This window comes from Anguilla rostrata, chromosome 16 (genome assembly GCF_018555375.3).
Source record: "Anguilla rostrata isolate EN2019 chromosome 16, ASM1855537v3, whole genome shotgun sequence".
NCBI classification, from domain to species: domain Eukaryota; kingdom Metazoa; phylum Chordata; class Actinopteri; order Anguilliformes; family Anguillidae; genus Anguilla; species Anguilla rostrata.
In genome coordinates, this window is record NC_057948.1 from 26583064 (window position 1) to 26605017 (window position 21954).

At 41.3% G+C, this 21954-nt stretch overlaps 1 protein-coding gene across 3 annotated transcripts in view; it reads left to right on the forward strand.

Annotated features, from left to right (window-relative positions):
• The first annotated feature begins 456 nt into the window (after positions 1 to 456).
• Positions 457 to 21954, forward strand: part of LOC135241852 (thrombospondin type-1 domain-containing protein 4-like) — a 49974-nt gene continuing 28476 nt past the window's right edge. The window contains exons 1-9 of one of the 3 annotated variants that reach the window (XM_064312586.1): positions 457 to 1011; positions 1308 to 1448; positions 6294 to 6329; positions 13339 to 13374; positions 13807 to 13867; positions 15340 to 15644; positions 16149 to 16518; positions 17588 to 17690; positions 19043 to 19179. In XM_064312586.1, coding sequence (XP_064168656.1) covers positions 1007 to 1011; positions 1308 to 1448; positions 6294 to 6329; positions 13339 to 13374; positions 13807 to 13867; positions 15340 to 15644; positions 16149 to 16518; positions 17588 to 17690; positions 19043 to 19179 — 1194 coding nt within the window. In that variant the 5' untranslated portion in view covers positions 457 to 1006. Of the gene's footprint in view, positions 1012 to 1307; positions 6330 to 10299; positions 13375 to 13806; positions 13868 to 15339; positions 15645 to 16148; positions 16519 to 17587; positions 17691 to 19042; positions 19180 to 21954 lie in introns of those variants that run through there. The other 2 variants (XM_064312588.1, XM_064312587.1) reach the window with 2 other exon arrangements.

Here is a 21954-nt window from a genome sequence, read left to right on the forward strand (position 1 = left end):
TTTCTGGGGCCTGGGGTCTGCACATTAAAGGCAACCCCATTAACATTCCAGCTCTATACGGGGACACCACTGTTTAACAGCGGCAGTTGGTGAAGGGATACACTTACCAAGGGCCTTTCACGCACTTGGTTAGATGTTTATTTTCTGTTAGATATAGTGAAATCCACCAGCCTACTGAAAATTGCCTTTGGAACCCAATACCATTTCTTTTTTTGGCGAGGGGCTTCTAACGTGACGTTAATAATTCTGAGCAACCCACAGTGCTGCTTTGTGTTACTGTGCTCTTATTTCTCAACCAAAATTGCTCATTGTATGGTGTAGTCACAAAGCAGGGAAATTTATGAAAGCGCTTCTGTTGGCACTGTGTAGCAGTAGGTTATTAGAGATTAGTCTAAGAAGGAAATTGTGGCTAGTTGTCAATAAAGGAAGTCTTACTTTTCTACACCTGAATTCTTGTTTGAAATCATGTCAAACTGCAAACAAGCTCAGGTTATGTGCTAAAGCTGGTTCTCCTATTTTCGATTCATAGGGGTGAACAGAGATAATCATCCATCCATATTATTTTTATTGCATTACTTCATTGCATTAACACTCCACATTTAGTAACTTGTTTATTTAAAATTGTCAGGGATGAGCAAGAGGGTGGTCAGGGTGTTTTCAAATGTTATTTCAAAATTGTAAAAGCTTTTAATATGTGTGTTTGACCCAGGTCTGTTGCTGAAGATCTTACCATAGATCTCTGTTTGAAGCCAGGGATCCAAAAAAAAAAATTCAGTCTGTCTGCAGATCTTGTTATAGTCTCTGTCGAAGCAGAGAAACATAGCATCTCCATGAGGGCCAATATTCCAGAGAATTAAAACTGTAATTGCTTCTAAAAATTGGGAAACTCTCTCCTGTCTCCTTGCTATGTTCAGTCATCTTTTACAGACACTGCTGCCTCAGACTACAGTAGAAGCCTGATGTGACCAGTTTCTGTTATCCTGTGCATCTTTGCCGATTGTGGAATATGATGTAAGTCAGGGTCCAATCTTGTGTTCACCTCACATCTAAAGTTTTAGAGGAGATAAAAATAGGTCTTTTTCACAGAATCACGATTGTTTAAAAATGACCCTTTGTTCCACAGCACAGACGACCATCTATAACCTGGTTTAAGATAAACAGAAGAGAAATACTGTTAATGTAAAATCACTGTTTATCTAATACCTGCCTTAGTCCAAATTAGTTCCACATAAATCCACTAAGGCAAACAGACACAGTGGGTTCCGCTGCCTCATCCTCACATATGGTTTTGCTCTGTGCTTTTGCAGGGATCCCCTGCACCGTGTTTTTCCTACGGAAGTCCCAGGCCGCTGGTCCATCATCGCATTTGTAACACGGCTAAGAAAAGCGACTTCTGTCATTCGCTGGCCTAGTCCTGTCATCACAGAGGGACCTCTCGTCAGAACCAGGTGTTTAGGGTTGCACTAAAGCTCCCTCTCTCCGCATCTTGATACTCTCGTCTTGATGAACTAAAATGGTTCCATGTCTGTAGGAGTCACACAGATAAAGTTGGGACTTTGTAACACTCAAAACCGATAAGCAGCTCAGTTCCCAAATATTTAACGTCTATTTTAAGCCTATATTAGAGATATTCAGTTACACCACAAGAGCCAGTGCAGATGATTTTTATACAATTCAATTTTAAGTTCTCCATGGGTAAAGACCTTTTACCCTTTTACTACTGCCATTCAATGGAATACATTTCCTGTCTGACTGAAATTGATCTGTGCACTTTTGATTTAGGGATCAGTATTATGAAGTGATCTGTCTTTCATGTGTCTCTCCTTCTCTCCTGCTGTTTAATGAGACTGCCTGTGTTATTTTTGTTGCATCCAGTGTCTTGCTGTCAGTCCTGTCAGTCGTGTCATCTTGTTCCTTCCCCTTTCAGCCTTCATGGGGAAGTGAACTTTAGACTGTGTCTGTGTGTGTGCGTGTGTGTGTGTGTGTGTACATGCTCGCCCGGGTAAAGGGAGGAGCTCATTAACCTGCAGGAGGTCTTTCCTGTCCATACACACAACAAAGCAGCTACTCTGTGGTCTGTCTCTGATGAGAGGGTGAAGCTATTTGTCACTGGAGAAAGAAAAAGCTCATCTTTCAGGGCCTGTCAGTCAATGTCCACCTTAGAAAACAGAAACAGGAAAATATGGTTCACAGTGCAACAAACGTTAAACAAAAAACCTAATTCCCATTCCATATGCACAGTTACATTAGAGTATGGTAGAACATTTGGAGGAATCTGTCTTCTTCTTTGAATGTGTAGGAAAATATGTTCAATCCTTTATTTCTTGAAGGCGATGAACTGAGAAATGGGAATGAAGACTTACCACATGGGACAGGGGTTTGGGGTTGTGTCCCATGAAATTGACTTTTTTTTTTAAAAAAAAGGTCATCATTCTTTGACGTCCATATGTAATTCAAACAAGTTCCTGTCAGTTCAGCTCCATATGAAAACAATCAGCCACCCCTCAGCTTCCTGTTTGTGCTTTCAGCTGGACTTTTCTGTAAAGGATTAGCCTAGGTTTATTTTCAGACGTTTAAAATATATATATATATATATGTTTTTCACCCTGCCAATTTCCCATTTAAAAATCTGTTTTATTTAGTAATAATAATTACAAAATGTATTTGTATAGCACCTTTTCATACATGGATTGCAGTTTAACAGGATGTGTCAAATATTATTTTATGATAACAGTAAATAAAATAGAAAATAATTCAAAACACAGTGGTCCATTAAATTGGAAATTATAATAAAAATAAAAGCATATTTAAAATAAAGCAGCACCCAATGACAGCAGCTACAGAAAAAAGTTTTTTAAAAAGTGGTACATGACCTAGGTCCTCCTGCACTAGAAAGTGTCATATCTCGCTTGTTTGGTGGTTTTCATTTGGCATGACCAGAAATCCAGGTGGCTTGAACTTTTGAATGCCATAAAGACACGGTAAAACGATATGAAAATATTTACTATCCCTCCTGAAAGTCATTTGCTTGCATTTGTTCAGGTTGAAAACTTTAACAATTTGTAGAAACAATTCAAGCAGAAACACTTGAATGGAGCTGTCTGGTCGTGAGAGTCAGCTGCCTGATAATCATTTCCTGCCCTGTCAGTCTCCTGCCTGAGTCTTTACTCCATTTTGGCTGATATCTTTGCCTGCAGGAATTCCCTCCAAGTGCCCCAATTTTGTACTCAACTGAAGCCATTATAAGACCAGTCTTGTGTCAATAACTGCCCCTTGAAACACAACACCATTTTATTTAATTAGTGTAATATTCTAGCTCTAGGGAAGGAAATTTGGAATTTTGTATGGAAACTGAATTAACCAAATTCCATACTTCATTTGCTTGTTCAGTGTTTTCCTGTCATTCTTGGTATTTGTTATATGTTTTAGTATTATCCTTGGGTAGTGTTTGTAAATTTCAATGTTATACTCAGATTTTGTTTTACTTTAAAATGTAAACATTACCCCTTTTGTGTGTGTGCGTGTGTGTGCGTGTGTGTGCGTGTGTGTGTGTGTGTGTGCATGCGCATGTGCGTGTGTGTGCAAGCATGCGTGTGTGTGCGCGTTGTGTGTGTGTGCGTGCATGCGTGTGCATGTGTGCGTGCGTGTGTGTGTGTCTGACAGCAGTTAATAAACTCCAGACTTCTCACTTGTCCGTCATTCCCTTTTTATACTAAGACGCATACATATTATACATATTCATACAGAGCTTTTTAACCTGTGGATATGCAGTCCCTTACACCTCTCATTCCATGGATACATCTCCCTGTTTCTCAGTCTTACACATTTACCTGTTGATGAGTCTCTCACATTCACCTGCCTGTGTTTCTCTCATCTATTTCTCTGCGTCCCAACTCACCTTCATGTCTCTCTCTCTCACACTTACATTTCATTTAATTTCTCATTCTTCCTCTTTCTTGGGGTACATCTAATGACACATTAAATTAATAGAATGATTGTGCAGAGAAAGGAGAAAAACTGCAGAAAGATGCAATGAAAGGATCAGGTTTATTATCTTGTACAATGGAATCCATTGTGAAGGCAGTGGCAAATTACTACCTAATCGCTCTGGGTTTTCCACAAAAGAGGTTTCTATTTTTCCCTTGAATTTCAATCACATTGCACTTTTTCCACTCTGAATTTATCTAAGTCATTTAAATATGAGTAGTTATTTTGTATTGTTAGGTAAACCTTACAGATGTAGTTGGAAAGCTTTCAAAGCCAGTCTATGTGGAATATGTCTGTTACATATCCCCTGTACATACGGAATGTTCGTGCACATGATGTCAGGGGAAAAGGAATCGGAATGATAAACCTTTACCTGTATTCAATCGACATTTGCCCTTTCACTCACTGTTTTCATTTATGAGTGTGATGCGGCATGGAAAATAAACGTCTTAAACGTAAAACATTTCCTCTTCCAGGTGCCACATTTTCTTCATGTATACACCTTTTACTTTTAAACTGAAAACATCTAAAAGCCGTGAAGGATCACATCTTATTTTAGGACTGTGAACATTTTCCTCTTGTCCTTTGCGCAATACCATTGCTGTCTCAGTGTCCCATTAGTTTTGTCCTCCCGGCGAGAGCTCCTCTGAGCTGAGCTACTTTGTCACCCTCAGGTGTGTTAATTGTTCTGACATGGGTCCTTGCGGAGGCCTCAGGACGAATTAAAGTCATCGTTACAGTTTCAGGAGACTGAAGGCCAGCTGGAGGCTGTCTGTGGTGACTTATTGCATGCGCGTCTAGAGACTTCCTGATCCCTTGTCCAAAGGACGGCGTCACATTGTGTGCCTTGTCACTGCCTCCTAGCCACTCTCAGCAAGAGCTACAGTTCCATGCTGTACAGGGACACTGGCCATGTGTAACAGTACAGGAACGCCTCGTAGCCTGTATTTACAAAAAATACTGCATAACTATTAAAGTTAATGTAACACATTTACTGTGTTTTTATTAAGTCTTTCCACCATGCACTACTGTTGCAGCTGTGCAGATCCATTAGCATGGTGAACACAGTGGTGTGGACTGATGCATGTGACCCCAGTTTCCCAGTTTCTCTCTCTCGCATGGACTAATCCTCCCAGGAATCACAGCATCCAGTTTAAGCCAAAAGGATGTGATTTTTAAACATATGGCTCTGTAGAATGTCAGAATAGGCCAGTGCAGTCTTTGTATATACAACATATCTCTTGCTCTAATATTTTCACAGCTATCTCTCGTACAAACAAGTTTTATTTGCACGGATCTTCTCATGAATTAATATCCTTGTTGTTAGAAATAAAATGAATCACAACACACTGATTTTATCTCAGCTATTATTATTAACAAAACAATTTGTCATTAAAGAATGAGTAAAAGGCAGATTAAAATGACTGTTTCCTTGCATTGAAACTATCACAGCATTGAGCCAAGCTTCTGACTCCACAGGCTATGCCATGCATTAATAACTCTCTGTGTGAAGAAATTCCTTCTAGTACCAGTGTGTCACTGTGAAATTTACTTTATACTCATTTCCACCTGCGCCCTCTTGTTCTGCTGACAGAACTCAGCTTGAAAGTGCCTCTGTGTTCAACCTTATTAATCCCTTTAAAGATTTTAAAGGCTTCAGTCAAAACCCATTAAGCCCCCTTCTGTTCAGACAATATACCAGTAGAGTAGAGAATAATAGAAGTGTTCATAAGTCATCCTGAGTGATTTAATTGTAAATTACCCATTCTTATTTCTATTTCAAAATTGAACCACATGTGCTATAACTTACTGCTCCTGGTACCTACCTGTTAAAGTCTATTTTTATTTTCAGAGAACATACTGTTTCAATATGCCATGGTGTTTTTCAGCTCTACTGAACAATTATTGCATTTTAATTAATCAGCCACTAATTTGAAATAATGAAATTGGTTATTGAGAAACAGTCCCTTGCTCCTTCCCTCTGCCCATCTTGCTTCCCTCCATCTGAAGGGGATGGAGGTCTTGTTACAGTAGCAGGTGGTGGTGTTACTGACGGTAGGAGCTGTTAGGAAATGCTCTCTTGTTCTTCGACCTTCAAGATAATGCGCAATATTTTAGCTTTTTCAAGAGGTGAATTTCCAAGTGTATTATATATTGTAATGACAGAGCCAAATAGATTTCTCTTTTCCAACCAGTAGTTTTAGAGAAAGTATCCTTGGAAATAGCTGTTAACAGCAGTTTAAATATTTTCCTTAATAATAGGTATGCTTGTAAAAGCTTTTAGTTGTGATTTTTTTTATCAACAGATTTGGAAAGAAGAGACGTACTGCCAGCATGATTATGTAAGTGACTTCTTAGAATATTCATATTCAAAAATATTATGTGCATGTGTAATTTAACCAGAACTATATCTAACACAACTTTGACAAGACTACATTTTCATATATTAGGACCAAATGTGAATGTGTTTATGTATTTATTTATTTAGGAGAAATTTTCATTCAGTGGAGAAGTTATACTTCAAGAGTAAAAAGGAACAGGGATAACAATATAAGCATTTATGCACAATACAAAATGTGCATAAATGATCCTGAATGATTTGGATAGAGAACTGTAGCATACCAGCCTCCCCTGCTCCCTGCATTCCCACTCCCCCCCTCTAGGGAGCAGCACCCTAAACAGATGACTGTCCCTCTATGTTGTCTGCTGTTCTTGCCATGTCTTTACATGGAAATCACTGGCCTCTGAGAGACATAAAAAAGAAATGCAAGAAGATGACTGCTGATAGGGTGTCTCAGCATGAATAACTGGATGTAGAGTGATATAAACATTAAATTTAACTGCTTCCAGACAACTGTGCAAAAGAGGGTGCAAATCTCCTTTACGTGAACACATGGTCAACAATGGAGATTTTTGTTAAACACCCCCAAATTACGGTTTTTGAATGTTTTTTTCCCCTGTTCCAGTTATTTTCCCTCTTTTCCCCCGGTTCTGAATTACCAGCTATACCATTTATGATTTGTGACACCCTGCAGGGGACCTGTAGCTGGTGCATGTGCCTGAGAGCCAGTGACTATGTAAAACTCAATATAGTCAGTCTATATAGTACAAATGAAGGACTAGTGCTGTATGTCTTTCTGGTCCAGACCTAGCACAGTCTGAGCTAGCAAATGATCAGCTGCAGGACAGAGATGTTATGTGCATGTGCGGGGTTCCCCGGGGACTCATTTCCAGTGTTTATACTAGTATTTCCTGCCTGCTAATGACAATGGATCCTGCCTGTTCTTCCCAGCACTCTCCAGTTGCCCCCGGTTCATTTTTGTTTAGGGCCACCTAAATCATAAATCCCAGCTGGTCTGATGATATGCAACCCCAGCCCTTATTTCTCGCTAGTGTCCTCAGTACAGTCCTCCTGTATTGCTAGCTGAACTCACATGGCCTTGGACACTGTGATTATGGAGAACACAGTTTTGTGAATGGGGAGGGGGGCAGGCAGAGCACTTTGCCAGGTCATCATTGAGCTTTTGGCCATTGATAAGTTGTGGCACGCTACAGTTGCCTATCAGAGAATAAATTCATTAAAATGTATTCCACTGATGATCTAATCCAATTAACTGTGATCATCTCTTTTTTATGACTTGGTTCACATCAAGGGAATTGCTTAGTAAGGTAGAAATTTGAACATGTATATTTATTTTAAAAAAGTAATCCCCAGTTTAGTACTTTACTCCGATGTACTATCACTGGCATGTATGTTTCCACAGGAGACCATGGCTTTGATGCTGAGTGCATAGCACATGGGTAGGAACTGGGCTGTAACAAGTCGTCAGTTCGATTCCCGGGTAAGACACTGCCGTGTACCTGAGAATCTTACAAAATTCTTCAAAATCCAGCGAATGACACATGTAAATGCTATGTTTGTAGTGTCTGATAAGAGCTTGCTAAATGCCTGTAATGTAATGTAATGCATTAGGAATAACTGAAACTGATAATCAGACTTGGTGCTTATAGCTGTTCTTTCATATCCAGTCCCCAAATTCTCCTGTGTCCTCATTATATTGATTTTTCCAAAAAACCGCTCAAATTGCAAATTGCTTGATAAGTATAAGGAATTACTGCAATTAACCCAATAACCGCTATTCTTGCCTGCAGTTCTCTGGGACATTTTAAGATCCGTTTCCCACTGACAACAAAATGCAGTCTGTCACAATGACAAAAAGAGGCTGATTTCTGAAATTTTGTAGCTCAAATAAGCCATAAACCGTTTAAGTGGTTCCCTCCCCCACAGACATGCTGAACAGGAAATAAAGCCAGATGTATCATTTTGTTCTGGTTTGCTAAACTCCACTTGTACATATATTATGTAAATGTTTACATATATAGTATGTCAAATACAGTAGAGACCATTCCTTTTATTTAGTTTACAGGCAGCACATAATAATAACATTTAGAAGAATTAGTAAATAGCTTTATATTAGTATTAGTATGCTAAAAATATATATTGTGCAGTGATTGTAAATATTTTCATTATTGTATTCTGTCCAAAACTTTAATGAGAACCCAAATTTAATATGTATTAGCAGGCGGAAAAAGACTGGGGTAGGTTATACTGTATTTTCATGATAATTTTTTAAGTTTTTTATTATTTTTTATTCTGGCATATTGGCCCAGAAAGGGTTATTTTGCACTAGACTGGTACCGTTTATTTTACTTTGATTGATTTTTTGTGCAAGGATACATCACAGTTAGCAAGAGTTACATACTGTTTGTCCACTATATTCAGTGCTGTCAAGAAATAATCTAGACAAGGCGCATCAAGTAATGACAAACAATGCGTTTGCTGGGCTGTAGTTTACCTAAAGTTGTAGTTTAAAGCATTTAGAGGACTAGGATATGCCATTATTTTTGTCTCAGCATTTGCAAAAGTACTATTTTCACATAATTTAGTTCAGTCCTGTGCATAGAATGACTTGAAAATGTACTGTTAAACTTAACACTGGTGCATATGGCTTCATTTATGAGTCCAATGAAATTCTGTCCCAGTAATCCGTCACAAATGCTTGCTGTGTGGCTTGAATGGGCTATCCAGAACTGTAATTCATTAGGACTTCCTAAAACGTGCCAAAGGTGTATTTAATTTCCAGCACCTCCAGGGTCAAGGTTCCTAAACCTCAAAAGAAAAATACAAAAGGTTTCACTTTAGCCCCCATACATGCTATAGAGCAAGCCATTTAATGCCTGCTCAACCAAGCACAGACTTCATTTATCGAGTCAATTTAGGCTCTTCCACAAGCCAAGGACAACAAAACACTGTGGCCCTTCACAAAACCTTTCTTTTAGTTAATAGAGCAGGAGTTTTTTCCCCCCTATCACTCGCAGAAAGAGACATTCACGTGACATTGGTCTCAGTCTCATAGAGTGTGGAAAACTGTACCATGAAGCCGGCCCAGGACTCAGTGTGGCTCTGCTCTGGCAGGAGTACTGACTGGGTCAGTAAGAGGGCTTCCCATTGCTGTGTGGCTGCAATGGTTGTTCAGCCCTCTATTCAGGTCCTGGGTGTTTTAAACACTTGCTGTACAATATGCATGCACACACAGCTTGTATCACGAACCATGAAGATAGCTGCACATATTTTTTTGCAAAAGAACTGCAGTGGTTGTTCTAGCTTGTTTAACTAATGCTACCCCAACCCCAGTGTTGTCATGGGTACAGCTTTCCTGAACGTGTGTGTAATAGAGAACGTAAATTCCACCTAGCCCAAATGTGATATCTTTAAATGTCAATTTTTTTTCTTTTTCCCTGACATTCAAATCTCTAAAATGCGTCATCCCACTAAATTCAATTCAGTGTAATAGATTGCATTGCATTACATTTACATTACAAGCATTTGGCACTGCTATCTGTAACATTATCCAAATACTGCCCATAAAAGGTTCTGCGGTCAGGGTAGAGGTGACCAGCACCCATGTTACATCCTGCACATCCTCTTCTGGGAATGGTGGTTCATCGTTTCAGTTGCTCAAGCTGAATGTATAAACAGAGGTTGACTATGAAAAGGATCAGATGTGCCAAATATTGCCTAGCTCAGCTCCCTTATGAGACACTGTAAGACTTGTATAATGGTGACCCCTCTTGACCAGGCTTCTGAAATAATTTGGAGCTCTCAGTGTTTCTACGTAATCTTTTATTGCAATATTTTGGTTTTCTGTAAATCAAAGCAATTGTATCAGGCATGACTCTAATGCTTACAGTGTCAAAAGGATATTTACTAATACTTTTTTATTTTTTTTTATTTTTATGTGTTTTATGCAGTAATGGAGGAAATCAAGAAGGGGACAAATACTTTTTCAGGGTACTGTATATCCGAAAAGACAGACTTGATCACACTTCAATATAATCGTGAGTGTCACAGATGTTTTGTTGAGAAATTCGAAACCCTGACCTTCACATACTCTCCACAGCAGCGATTTTATAGGACGAAAGCAGCGACAGGGGGCGCAGAAAGTTATTTTGCCTCAACACGTACGTTTGATGCGCTGAAGAAAGTACTAGCCACTATGCGGGTGACCGAGAGCACCAGAGGGGAGGGATACCCTACAACTACGATGACAAATGCTTATTGTGGAATCTGAAAAATATTATTATTTTGATTTGCTGTCGGATTTAATATTTAACACGAGAACTGGTTGCTCCTTGTCGGATTTTTAAATAAATGTTGTCCTGCACGTTACTTCACACTTTTCAAGTCACCGTTCTGCCATTTGGTGTGCTGAAAACGAAGACCAGATTTGAGAGGACCACAGCTCACTCACAGTTGTACAAGTAACAAGGTAATATTCTCATGCACGTCTCGCTTAGAATGTTTTTTTTTTTTTGTCAAAATTCGGAATGTTCTTAAACATCTTATTATTGAAATATTAGATTAATTGGAAATAATTATAATAAAAGAAGAAGATGAAATAATTCGTATTATTTTAGGCATAGACAATGAGTAGTCCTTTAAGATTCCAAGTATTAAACTTTTGGTGTTCGTATTATATGGAGTCAAAGCTTGGAATTAAAAATAATAATTTATTAATTGGGATTATTATCTATTAGTGTATTCTTGCGTTGGAAGTTCGGACTGGTCTGTGGTTAAATGTGGTTAACCACAGACCAGTCCTCCCCTGCGCAGCTCGGCCCCGCCTGCATTAATGTGGTTAAATGTATTTATCTATTTAATCTAGTTTTAAAATATGCCCTTAAATAACGATTACATGTAATTCGTTCAAAAATCGAATGACATCTAGACTTCACCTTAAGGAAATTAAGCAATCCCTCTTGAAGATCCCTGCCTGGCGCTTGGGTATTTCTGTACGTTTGAATGTTTTTTTTTTCTTTTCTTTTTTTATTAAAAAAAAATATATAGGCCTACATTTTTAAAGGTCATTGGTTTTGAATTATAAGTCACTCGTTACCTTTAGCGCGATTCGATGCTTCCGAATTTATTCAGAAAACATCAGCTCTTCTTGCCTGTCTACAGGAATTCATTTTCGGCGTGTTAATCCCTACTGCCACTTGTTCACTTGTCAGTATATAAGGGTATCTATGCGATGATTATAATGATGTATTTGGCCGTAGACTTGCAGTAACGGCTTCTTCGTGGAGAATATGATTTTCCAAGTTGCAAGGATGATAAAACGTTAAGTTTTAGGTTTTTTTTTTAAAAGAGAGAAAAAACATCGTGCATAGTGACTGAAAGATGCTAGGCTAATGTCCAAAGTGTGAAAAGTTGATAGGCCTACTTCCAATCTGATCATGATAATTACTGTAGCAGTTGTGTTCAGTTTTGAACTGTACAAGTGCATTTTTGGCCTCTGTAAATCTCAGCTGTCTGTATGTGTGTGTGTGTATACACTTTCTGCTTTTATTTGCACTTTGTGAAGCACTTTGTGGACCTTGTCCTTGAAAAGTGCTATATAAATAAAGTTTACTTACTTACTGTCACAGATGCTTACATTACATTCCATGAAATGCATACAATTTCTGCCACAACACATGCTGCATCCTGCATGAAGGTTTCCCTACCTAGGAAATCTTTTCAGCATTGCCACAAGCTAAGAGATTTCAGAGAACTCTAGTGTTAGTACATTACAAGCCTTTGTTCATCTGATGTATATTCATGAGTTTTATGAATGCATCAATCATATGTTAATTTCACACCTCAGGAACTACACTGTTCATTCACTTCCATTCCCACATGCAACACTCATTCATGCTTATCCCAGCATGCTTCAGGGGAAGGGCGTAGGCATTCTGTTCTGTATCTTTTTTGTACATCTTGTAATAACATTTTCTCAGATAACAAGATGACAACAGTTTAAATCATAAACCTTTGTGCAGGCTGTGCAAAGCACCAGGCACAATTTAATTTATCTCTCCTTAATGGAAAGTCTCTGTTTGTAGAAATGGTTTTCTGTGTGCGTGTGTTTCACAAAAGTATGCCTCCCTAGGAGACAGTAAGCTTGATCACAGAATGTGTCCTGTCCACAGCTCCAAGGTGGACTAGCATTGAAGCAGAAGGGTACTCATCACAATTAGGGGGTCATAAGTCATCAAGTGAGGTCAAGTGGGCGATGCCAGACCATTTTCCTCATGAGTAGAGCCTTTGTGCGGGGGCTAATGAGAGCAGTGACAGGCCGGCCAGGAAGACACCAGTGCACATGTCAGATTTGTGCAGTGGCCCTGCCAGTCCCCCGTGGGGGCCCATTGACAAATTTACTGGAAATGTTATGAACTGAATTAACTGAAATAAACATTCTGAATATGTACAGATGTAATGTATATTGTATTTCCTATTCAAACTATGTCTTCTGCATTTTAGTGCATTTACAATACAGACTCTGAGCTTAAGTTATTTAAATTCATTAACTGTTGTATGGTTTTCGCCTTCATTCACATGTGGCTGATGTAGTTAAAATGTATACATGTTTTGATTAAACACAGCAATATGTAACTTCATATTCTCTCTTTATTTCAAATGATCTAATATAGCATCTCCCAGAGGGGAAGGATGGCATCTACCTCACTGCCTAAGAAAATCTCCTCTCTGCTCACCTGTTCTGGTGGATGAGATTAAAAATTGATTGAAATACACAGCTGGACATTTCAAATTTTCAAATTTGCAGAGAATTTTTAAAAATGAGTTGTGGATAAATACCTCTAAGAAAATTGCCGTTTTCATGAATTCAGTGAGCACGTGTGACCCTGGGAAAGACTGTAAAAGCATTATCGCTATTTTCTATTTGAGAAATTATTATTATTTGTTTTACAGTTTAACAATTCACTTTTTGTCTTTATTCCATTTTATAGGAAAGCTATGATAGGATTTTCTGCACAAATACTGCGGTAAGAGGCAATCTATTACTCAGTTGCTCATCATGTGCTGAACCTTCAGGAATTTTCATCTGCATTGTCTATTGCTGTAGGTCAGTGTTGTTGCCACGGCCAGTGGCCTAGGGTATGCTTAGTGGGCAGGGAGGGGCTAATACATCAGAAGTCTCCTCTTGTGTGTGTGTGTATGTGTGTGTTTTGGGGGGGGGGGTGGTTATTCCTTTCCTTCAAAATGTTGAAGAGTATCTCCATATTCCTAATTGTCTACAAATTATACATATGGTTGCAGTCCACAAATATGAGTACAATGTATTTTGTGTTGTTTCTGTTGTATTGTTTTTCTTCTAAATAAACAATTGAGCAATGCATGAAGATGACAGGGGGAAATTAATGAGGCTCACTGTTTTATTTCTGAAAATGATTGGATATCGTTTGTTTGTTCCGCAGAATTTCCATGGTTTTACTGTTGCTCGAGTCAAACCTTCTGGGCTGTCATCCTACCAGAAAGGTGAGGAGGGAGATATAGAACTACAAGATGTAGCATTGAGCCTGGGGATTTTTAACTAGTTAAAACCCAGCCCTTTGCAAAAAACAGGTTTTTAACTAGTGTTTGGGACCCCATTTATTCCTTTGTATTCATAGGGGTGTTAATGAAGTTCAGACTGGTGCTTGTGCATATTTTGTGGTGAAGTACAGACCTCCCACGTGAGTTTACAGCTCCAGGGGCAGGTGCCAGTTAGGGTGTGCTGTGTGAGATTAATGGAAAATGAGAATCATTAGTAAGTTTGTAAAAGTTTTTTTGTTTAAAACAAATTGGACAAAAAACTATTCTAAACCTAGAGATTCTAAACCTATTATTCTGAAAAAAAGTGTTCTGGAAATCTGATTGGAAAAAGTTTGGGCCCCTGGGGCTGGGGCAGTGGCAGTGGCGACTGAGCCTTTGAAGAGCAGAGGGGTACACATAAAGGTGATGCCAGCTGTCATGTTGTCCCTTCCCTCCCCCGGCCCCCTGAGCGATGAATACACAAGAGAGAAGGGGTGATGAGTGGGGGTACTGTGGGAGATTCCAAGCTCGCTGGTCCAGAAGGGGCCGTTCTGGGTAGTCCGTTCCGTCTGGACAGTCGCTGTCTGTCAGCTGTAGAAGCACCTCCCAGTCAGGCTATGTGACCCACACCTGACCCTGAAGAAGACAGTGGGGTACAGTTACGAAGTCTCTTCGGAGGTGGCATGATTAAGAGCACTGGGAGTAAGCAGGCTTCATGCCCTAAGAGAAGGAGATAAGTTGTGGGTTAGGCCCGCCCATCTCATGAATTCTCTTACAGTTGTTTTTAAAGTCTTTTCCCACTGTGCGTTTTTACTACTTGTTCATTTGCAAAGGGTGAATACTCACAAACCCACTGGAGTGGAGTGGTGAGAGTTGGTTGGCAGTAAAGGTAATCAGTACTCTCAGGTGCAGTTACAGCCAGATGCAACTTATTTGAATTTAGTGAAGGTGCAACAAGGCATGTTCTTTGTTTAATTAGAGTATTATGTAATGTTGACTTGTTTTAAAGAAATAGGGGGTCCCAAGTGTAGCTTCCAGATAGAGCACCAGCTCTCTCTCACTTTTCAGTGCTGACTGTGCCTGGCAATACTTGCTGAGATGCTTTGTATAAAAATAAAATTCATTTAAAAAAAGGTAAAGGAAATGAAAAGAGGCCATCTGATTGGCTATGAAATAATCCAGCTGTACAGTACTGCATTCACTGATAATATATCCAGTATAATCCAGCCCATTTTCCAGGTGTACAGTGCATTTTGAGCTGTACGCTGCTTGCCTCTGGTCACGAAAATACCAACATTCATTAGCCACGCCCAGTGTGCCCACATGTCACGCCATTTACTGCAATTCAAAATTTAAGCGAAATATTAGCTGAATCGAGTCCAATATTATAGCGTTTGCACAGTGGCACTAACTCTCACTTCTGTGTTTCTGCATAGGTCCCTGTGGGTATAGAACACCAACGGGGCCCTGCAGGCGAGGTGGGGAGAGTGCTGGGCTCCTGGGGGCCCTGGGGCCCCTGGGCGGCGTGCTCCCGTTCCTGTGGGGGAGGGGTGCAGGAACGGTCCCGCTCGTGCCTGCCGCCTCGCACCCCCTCGGTTCCCCAGCCGTCCCGGCCGGTCGGTGCTGCGGCTGTGCCTCAGCTCCCTGGCCGTGTGGTGTCCGCCCTGCGTCCCTTCGTGTCTCTCCACCGCCAGCACCCCAATGGCACGCACCCGCTGGGGTATCCTTCCTCTGCACAGAGGTACTGTACCCCAAAGCCCTGCCAACATGTGTCTCAATGGCCAAACTCGCATTCGGTCACTTAGAAATAAACTCCAGTCTGCCTTGTCTGTAGCCTGTGATTTTTGAGTGACTGTAAATTGGCAGCGTTTGACTGTTGATTAAAGGTGTCATTGTTCATGTGAGACAATAATTTACAACACTGACCTGGTCAAGAAGGCATGTTTCATACAATAGATACAAACATTGATTTTAAAAAACTATGTGTAAAACTGTGCATTTTCAGAGGGTGAAGCAACAAGGGACACATGGGTGATCACATTGAGTCAGTACATATAGAAAAATATCAATCAGCAGTTACAAATCTGTTCCATTTGCCAAACTTGGCAACAGACAGCTCAGCACAAAAATGAGCAATATGAAAGTTGGATATTTTTTCTTTTTTCCACTCGGTCATTACTAACTCTAAAGTGCATTTACGGGCAGCATTTCCTGTACTAATGAGACTGTGCGTGTCGGTCTCCAGGGGTGCGGGGGAGAAGCGCATCGCTCCGGGGATGTACGGCTACGGGAAGATGCCGTACGTCGTGCCGCTGCAGACGGACCCTGGCCAGGAGAGGGGGGAATCTCAGCCATCTCCGCCGAGCTCCCAGGCCCAGCGCAGGAGCCAGTGGCACGTCTCCAGGCAGCGCAGCCGTCGCTACGGCTACGACGGCGTCCGTCACACGCACCGCGAGTCCCAGCCACGGGCAGCCCCGGCCAGGCCCTTCCTGCACCAGCCCGGCCCGGTCCACACCGCCCAGAAAGAGCCGCGCTCCAGCGGCCGGGCCTCCCCTGCGCAGCTCGGCCCCACCTGCATAGGGGCCCTAAAGCAGTTGATGATGTGCAACACTAATGTAAGCCCTGTTTTACACATACTTTCCTGCCCCTTTGAGGCGTCCGCGGTTGTAAATCAGTCTGATTCTCCTTTATGTTCACTTTTTTCCTTTTTTTTATTGTTTCAACATTGGCCCCTCAACACTTTTTTTTTTTTTTTTTTTACATAGGCAGTTTGTTATAAGGCTAATTGCAATCTTGTCAAATCGCTCCTTGAACTTGGATATAAATGGTGTACATAGCTGATGTAATATACAGCACTGTACACAGGGTGGTAATCGCCCCACTGTGTCTCATTGTTAAAGTGTGGGAGTGGTTTGGGAAGGAGAGGTGTCTGTTTGCAGCAGTAGGGGCGTGTAGAGGCCCAGTAGGCTGATGTGGAGATACTAAGATGCTGTGAAGATGCCCTGTCCATGGCAGCAGCAGTAAAGGCAGGAATTGTCCTGGGGGAAGAATGCGGCCTTCCTGTTATCCCTGCGCTTTTCAGATTACTGAGAGACAGAGGTCACCCTTCCCAGGGTCATCTCTCCCACTCAGTCACTGTCAGGAGCCACTCGCACTCGTACTTACCTGCGCACACACTATCAAGCATTATTTGACCTGGGCTATAAATTATCCCTGACACTCTTTTTTAAGTACCCCCTCATGCTTTTCCAAAGATGTGGAAAAAGCATAACTAGTATAAAACTTTCATACTTCAAACTTTTTTGACCTTAAATGTGGCATATTTAAAGCTGAAGATGAGATTTTTTGTTTTTGGTACACACAACTAAGAACAGGTTCAAACATAACAGTTTTAAAACAGCATCAAGAAGCCATCAAAAGAGTTGTGGTCTTTATTACTTTACTTTAGTACATTTAGCAGTCTTGTAGAGAATTTGGGGTGCTGACCCTGTAGAAACTAATGGGAGTAAGTAGCAGTAAACAGATGTGTATACACTGTGAAAGTATTGAACAGCCACCAGTCAGCTCACTTATAAAATTCTATATTTTGTGTGTATACATGTGTGTGTATGTGTGTGCGTGTATATGTGTGTGTGTGTGTGTGCATGTATATGTGTGTGTGTGTGTGTGTGTGCGTGCGTGCAGTCTTGTCCCCCAGCCAGCCCACAGATCAGAGCGGCACAGTGTTCCTCTTACAACAGTGTCCCCTTCATGGGTCGGCTGTACAACTGGGAGCCTTTCAACGAAGGTGAGAATTGAGTTACATTTCCCTCGTGCTTTGAAGCACTGACCATTTTCCATCTCAGGGGCTGAACTGTGAAGTGAGATATAATGACATGATGACGTTGCCTGATTTCGCCTGTTCCCCCGCATTCTCAAAAGTCTATTGAGCTGATTCTAACCTTGATATCACACACTTGATGGGTGCCTCATTTCACCCACAAAAAAAACAACACATTTAATGTGCCGCATTGTACATGTTTGTCATTTTTGGTAGATTTTGTTTAAGTGGACACAAATGGAGGGGGGATGGGGATGTCTGAATTAGTCAAGGACAGGACAGCCTTTTGGAAAAAACCACAGTAGGGAAATTGGGTATCGTTTTGTGCTGACAGGTAATCTACATTCCACTCTGACCCCTCTGCTCTGTAACTTCATTTCACTATGATGGACATGCCAAATTATGTGCCCACTTGTCGCACGCAGATCTTCCCAGGCCCCCACGGTTATGACTATCCTCGACATCCTTGGCAGGCCGTTACTACAGTATGGTGATAAATACAAACAGGAATGAATGGAGTAAATTCAAACTTAGACAGTATATTGATATTGGGGGTTGGGGGGCTGCAGTTCAGTGAGAGTGGTAGCCACAGGGAGATGCCCACTGTGAGGGCTCAGAGAATTAGTTCTGAAAATGACCGCTTGCCCCTGCACTCCTATTCACCACCATAGAGAATGTGATGGGATTGTACTAATAAACACGTTAAGTGAGTGTTAACTACCACAGGGACTTTTCTGGGCACTATCCCTCATTATTATCCCACATTTTAGATATATATGATGGAGATTGCTGAATATCTGACCACAATTTCTGTAACAAATAAAGCCTAGTTTTTTTGTGACAGATTTGCTACTTGATTATACTCAGAGAATTCCACTCAAGCCGCTTGTATTTAGAACAGAGGGTCTATATAACTGCCTTACCCTTAACTTGGAGCAAAAATTTCAAACAAGCATTACAGTGTTCCCAATACATAACTAAATGAACTTAAATAGTAATCGTATAGGCTATTGTAGGTACAGTGTATGAGTAAAATGACATCATACATTATTAAATGTGTTACTAAAAGACAAAAAGTCACATTGGTTAAATTGAATACACCCCATACAACCTCATTGTCCTTATTATTTTGTTTGTATGCCCTAATGGTGTTCTGCCTCAAATCTGTACCCATTATCAGTGCATCAGCTCACCTGAGTGGATTTAATTAGACAATGTGCAATACTGCCCACTTGTGGTGTATATGAGATACTACGAAATGGAAGAGGCATCAGATAATTTGCAGATTTCAATTGGTAACAGCACCTTTGTCGATACAGTCCAGGGTGACCTGCAGTGCCAGCTCAACTGCCGGGCTATCGGCTTCCGTTTCTACGTGCAGCAGTCGGAGAAGGTCATCGACGGGACTCCGTGTGGTCAGAACGGGACGTCCGTCTGCGTAGCCGGGAGGTGTCAGGTAGGCCCACATCCCGTTTGCCTCGCTCCTCCCCAGGAAAGTATAATTTCTCCCCCATTTAGCACTGGTGCTCTCTTTTATCGTCTTCATAAATCACTGTCTCACAATGTGTGTAGTCCATAAATGGTGCAATGGCTTTTCTTGCTGGCTTGAAAAGAATGTTCCTTTTTGCTTTTCATGGTGTTCCAGGGAATACCTGTTGGACATCGATGCATGTAAAATTATCCTTATCACTCCCAGGACATGTAACATTGGAATTTTAAATGATGCAAGGGATGCACGGTGTTGTGTGCCCCTCTGCTGTAATTGCCACCAGCAGAGGTCAGCATAACACAGCGGTTAATACCATTTAAAATGTGAGCAACAGAACAAGGAAGGTTGGCTAATAGGAACATTTGAGATCTGGAATCATTGCATCGATGGTAGACAGCTCCTTCTTCTGGGTGTTTTGAGGCGGCATGGTGGTGCAGTGGGTAGCACTGTCACCTCACAGCACAGTTTCAAATCTTGACTGAGATCTTTCTAGGGCCCTTTTGCGTGTTCTGTTTTTTTTTTTTTTGCATTTGTACTTTCGTCATGGCAATAAATCATAGCTTAGTTTGCATCTCCTCCCTTAATTTGGTCCTTGTCAGTATATTTCCCTGGAACATTAAGGGATTATTATGAGAATATTAAGATTCGCATTTCAGAGGGAATGTGATATTAAGATTTAATTGAGATAAGCACTTGTATTTACGTCACACATTCTCCGCTTTTAATATTTGAAGAATCAGATTTATTGCTTGGGTGGTTTCTGTGTATCCCGCTTTTGGAGGGAGAGCATGTGACCACGCAGTTCTCTCCTGCTGTGAGACTTCAGAGTAAAAAGGAAGAGAGGAGAGAGAGGCGGAGGTACAGTGTGTGGAGGGCACACTGTGTCTGCCAGCGATGGTGCTTCCAGCCGAGAGGGGTGGGATGGCTGGGGGGACCTGCCCCCCAGCTGAGACACTGATATCCTTATTCTGGACCCTGATGGGATGTTCCTAGCCCACCTCCCCCCCATGCCCTGAATCACAGCCCAGGCCCAGACCACACTGCCATGGCTGGAAATTCTGTGAGGAATGCTATGAAGAGTGTGGAATCCAATTGGATTTATTTCCCAGTCCAGGGATTTGCACAGGTCAGGGCATGTCCCACAGTAGCAATGAGATGCTGCCATAAATTATCATAGAAGGCCAAAGCACGCAGACAATTGGCTACAGAAACATCTGCTCTTCATTCCCTGGCCTGAATACCCATTTCCTGAAGGAAGAGCAAAACTGTTGTTGGTTCCCTTCATAGCACCGCAATGCATTTCCCTACGCAGAATTAGAACATGTTCAGCAAGAGTTTTTAAACTCGTTTTAGCATTTCTTTCCGGTTCAACCCTTCCATTTAATTCTGTATTCAAATCACCAGCAATTCTGTGGCAAAATTATTACTGTACCATTGCAAGCTGTGACAGGGCTGGCTTATTTCATATGATGTAATTGTTTTTTCCCTGTTTCCCTGTTCGCTAACCTGATTTAATAGCTGTGTTTATGAGCTCTGAGACAGCAGGGATTCCGGCCCCAATGCTGAGCATGGACAGGGCACTTTGAGAAAAAGGATGTGATTCTGGAAACAATCACAAACCTCACGCACGTGAGGTACATGTTGCTACACTGACTTAAGTGTGTTTATTTATACGCTCTGTGTTTTATTTACTGTGCACCAAGTTTAAACCTATATACAAAATGGGAAAGTTGGGTTTCCCACAGCACCTTGTGATCTTGGCTGTGTGCCGGCCCCTCCCCCTCCCAATGTGGCTCTTTGACATTTTAATTTGAGTTCCTGTCCTCTGTGTTTGTTGGTGCTTAGCTGGGGTGAGCCCCAGGAACGCTGTAGAGCCCCCTCCAGAGCCCTTCGGGTCATCTCTTTCTGCCACAGTGTTCGTTTACTGGCCATGCACAGCTGCTCTCAATAACTGTGCGGCAAATGATCCGCAGTTTACCTCACAGTTATTATTTTTCATGTATCCAATCAAATTGGAGTTTAGTATCAGTCTCAATTATTCTTGTTTTCATTCAGGTATTTTGCAGTTAACCCTCTGGGATTTTGATTTTAGACATTAAATAATTGGTACCCCACGAGGCAGATTTGTAAATTCTTGGTATATTAAACAAAACACTTTCACTGTTGGTGCCTTCTGTCAGAAAAAAATAAATGTAAATGGAAAAAATAAGACAAAATAAGGGAGAGATAGAAGAAAGAAGTGGCATAAAAGAAGAGATTTAGTAGAGCTGCCAGCCCTGACACCAGGTCCTGCCTGTGGAGTGAGCTTGGATGTTTTTAGGGGGAGGAAGTGACCTGTCACATAGCTGTCCTGATGAACTCTGCTCCTCCCTGTCACCGGGAATGGGAGAATCCTGCCTCTGTTCGTCTGCAACACTGCACAGTTTCTCATCTCACGCTTCCCACTGACGGGACACCACCGTCTCCCTGTCAGGGCTGTAAATAAACTGCATTTCCTCTGACCTTTGCCTTTCATCACATGCTGTAACAGTTAACATGGAGTTGAGAAGCAGTGGCAGGAATGGAGTTACACTTTGGAGTTTGGGTTCACACAAGATCAGTTTAAAGTAAGTCTTCAGGAAATTTTAGAGTTGCTCCTGTACTGTTCAGACATCTGGTCCTGAGCTATGGGGTGAGGACTGACACTCTTCATGAATGAATTAGCATTAAGAATGAATTAGCCTCAAAAAGTTGCAGGCTTGT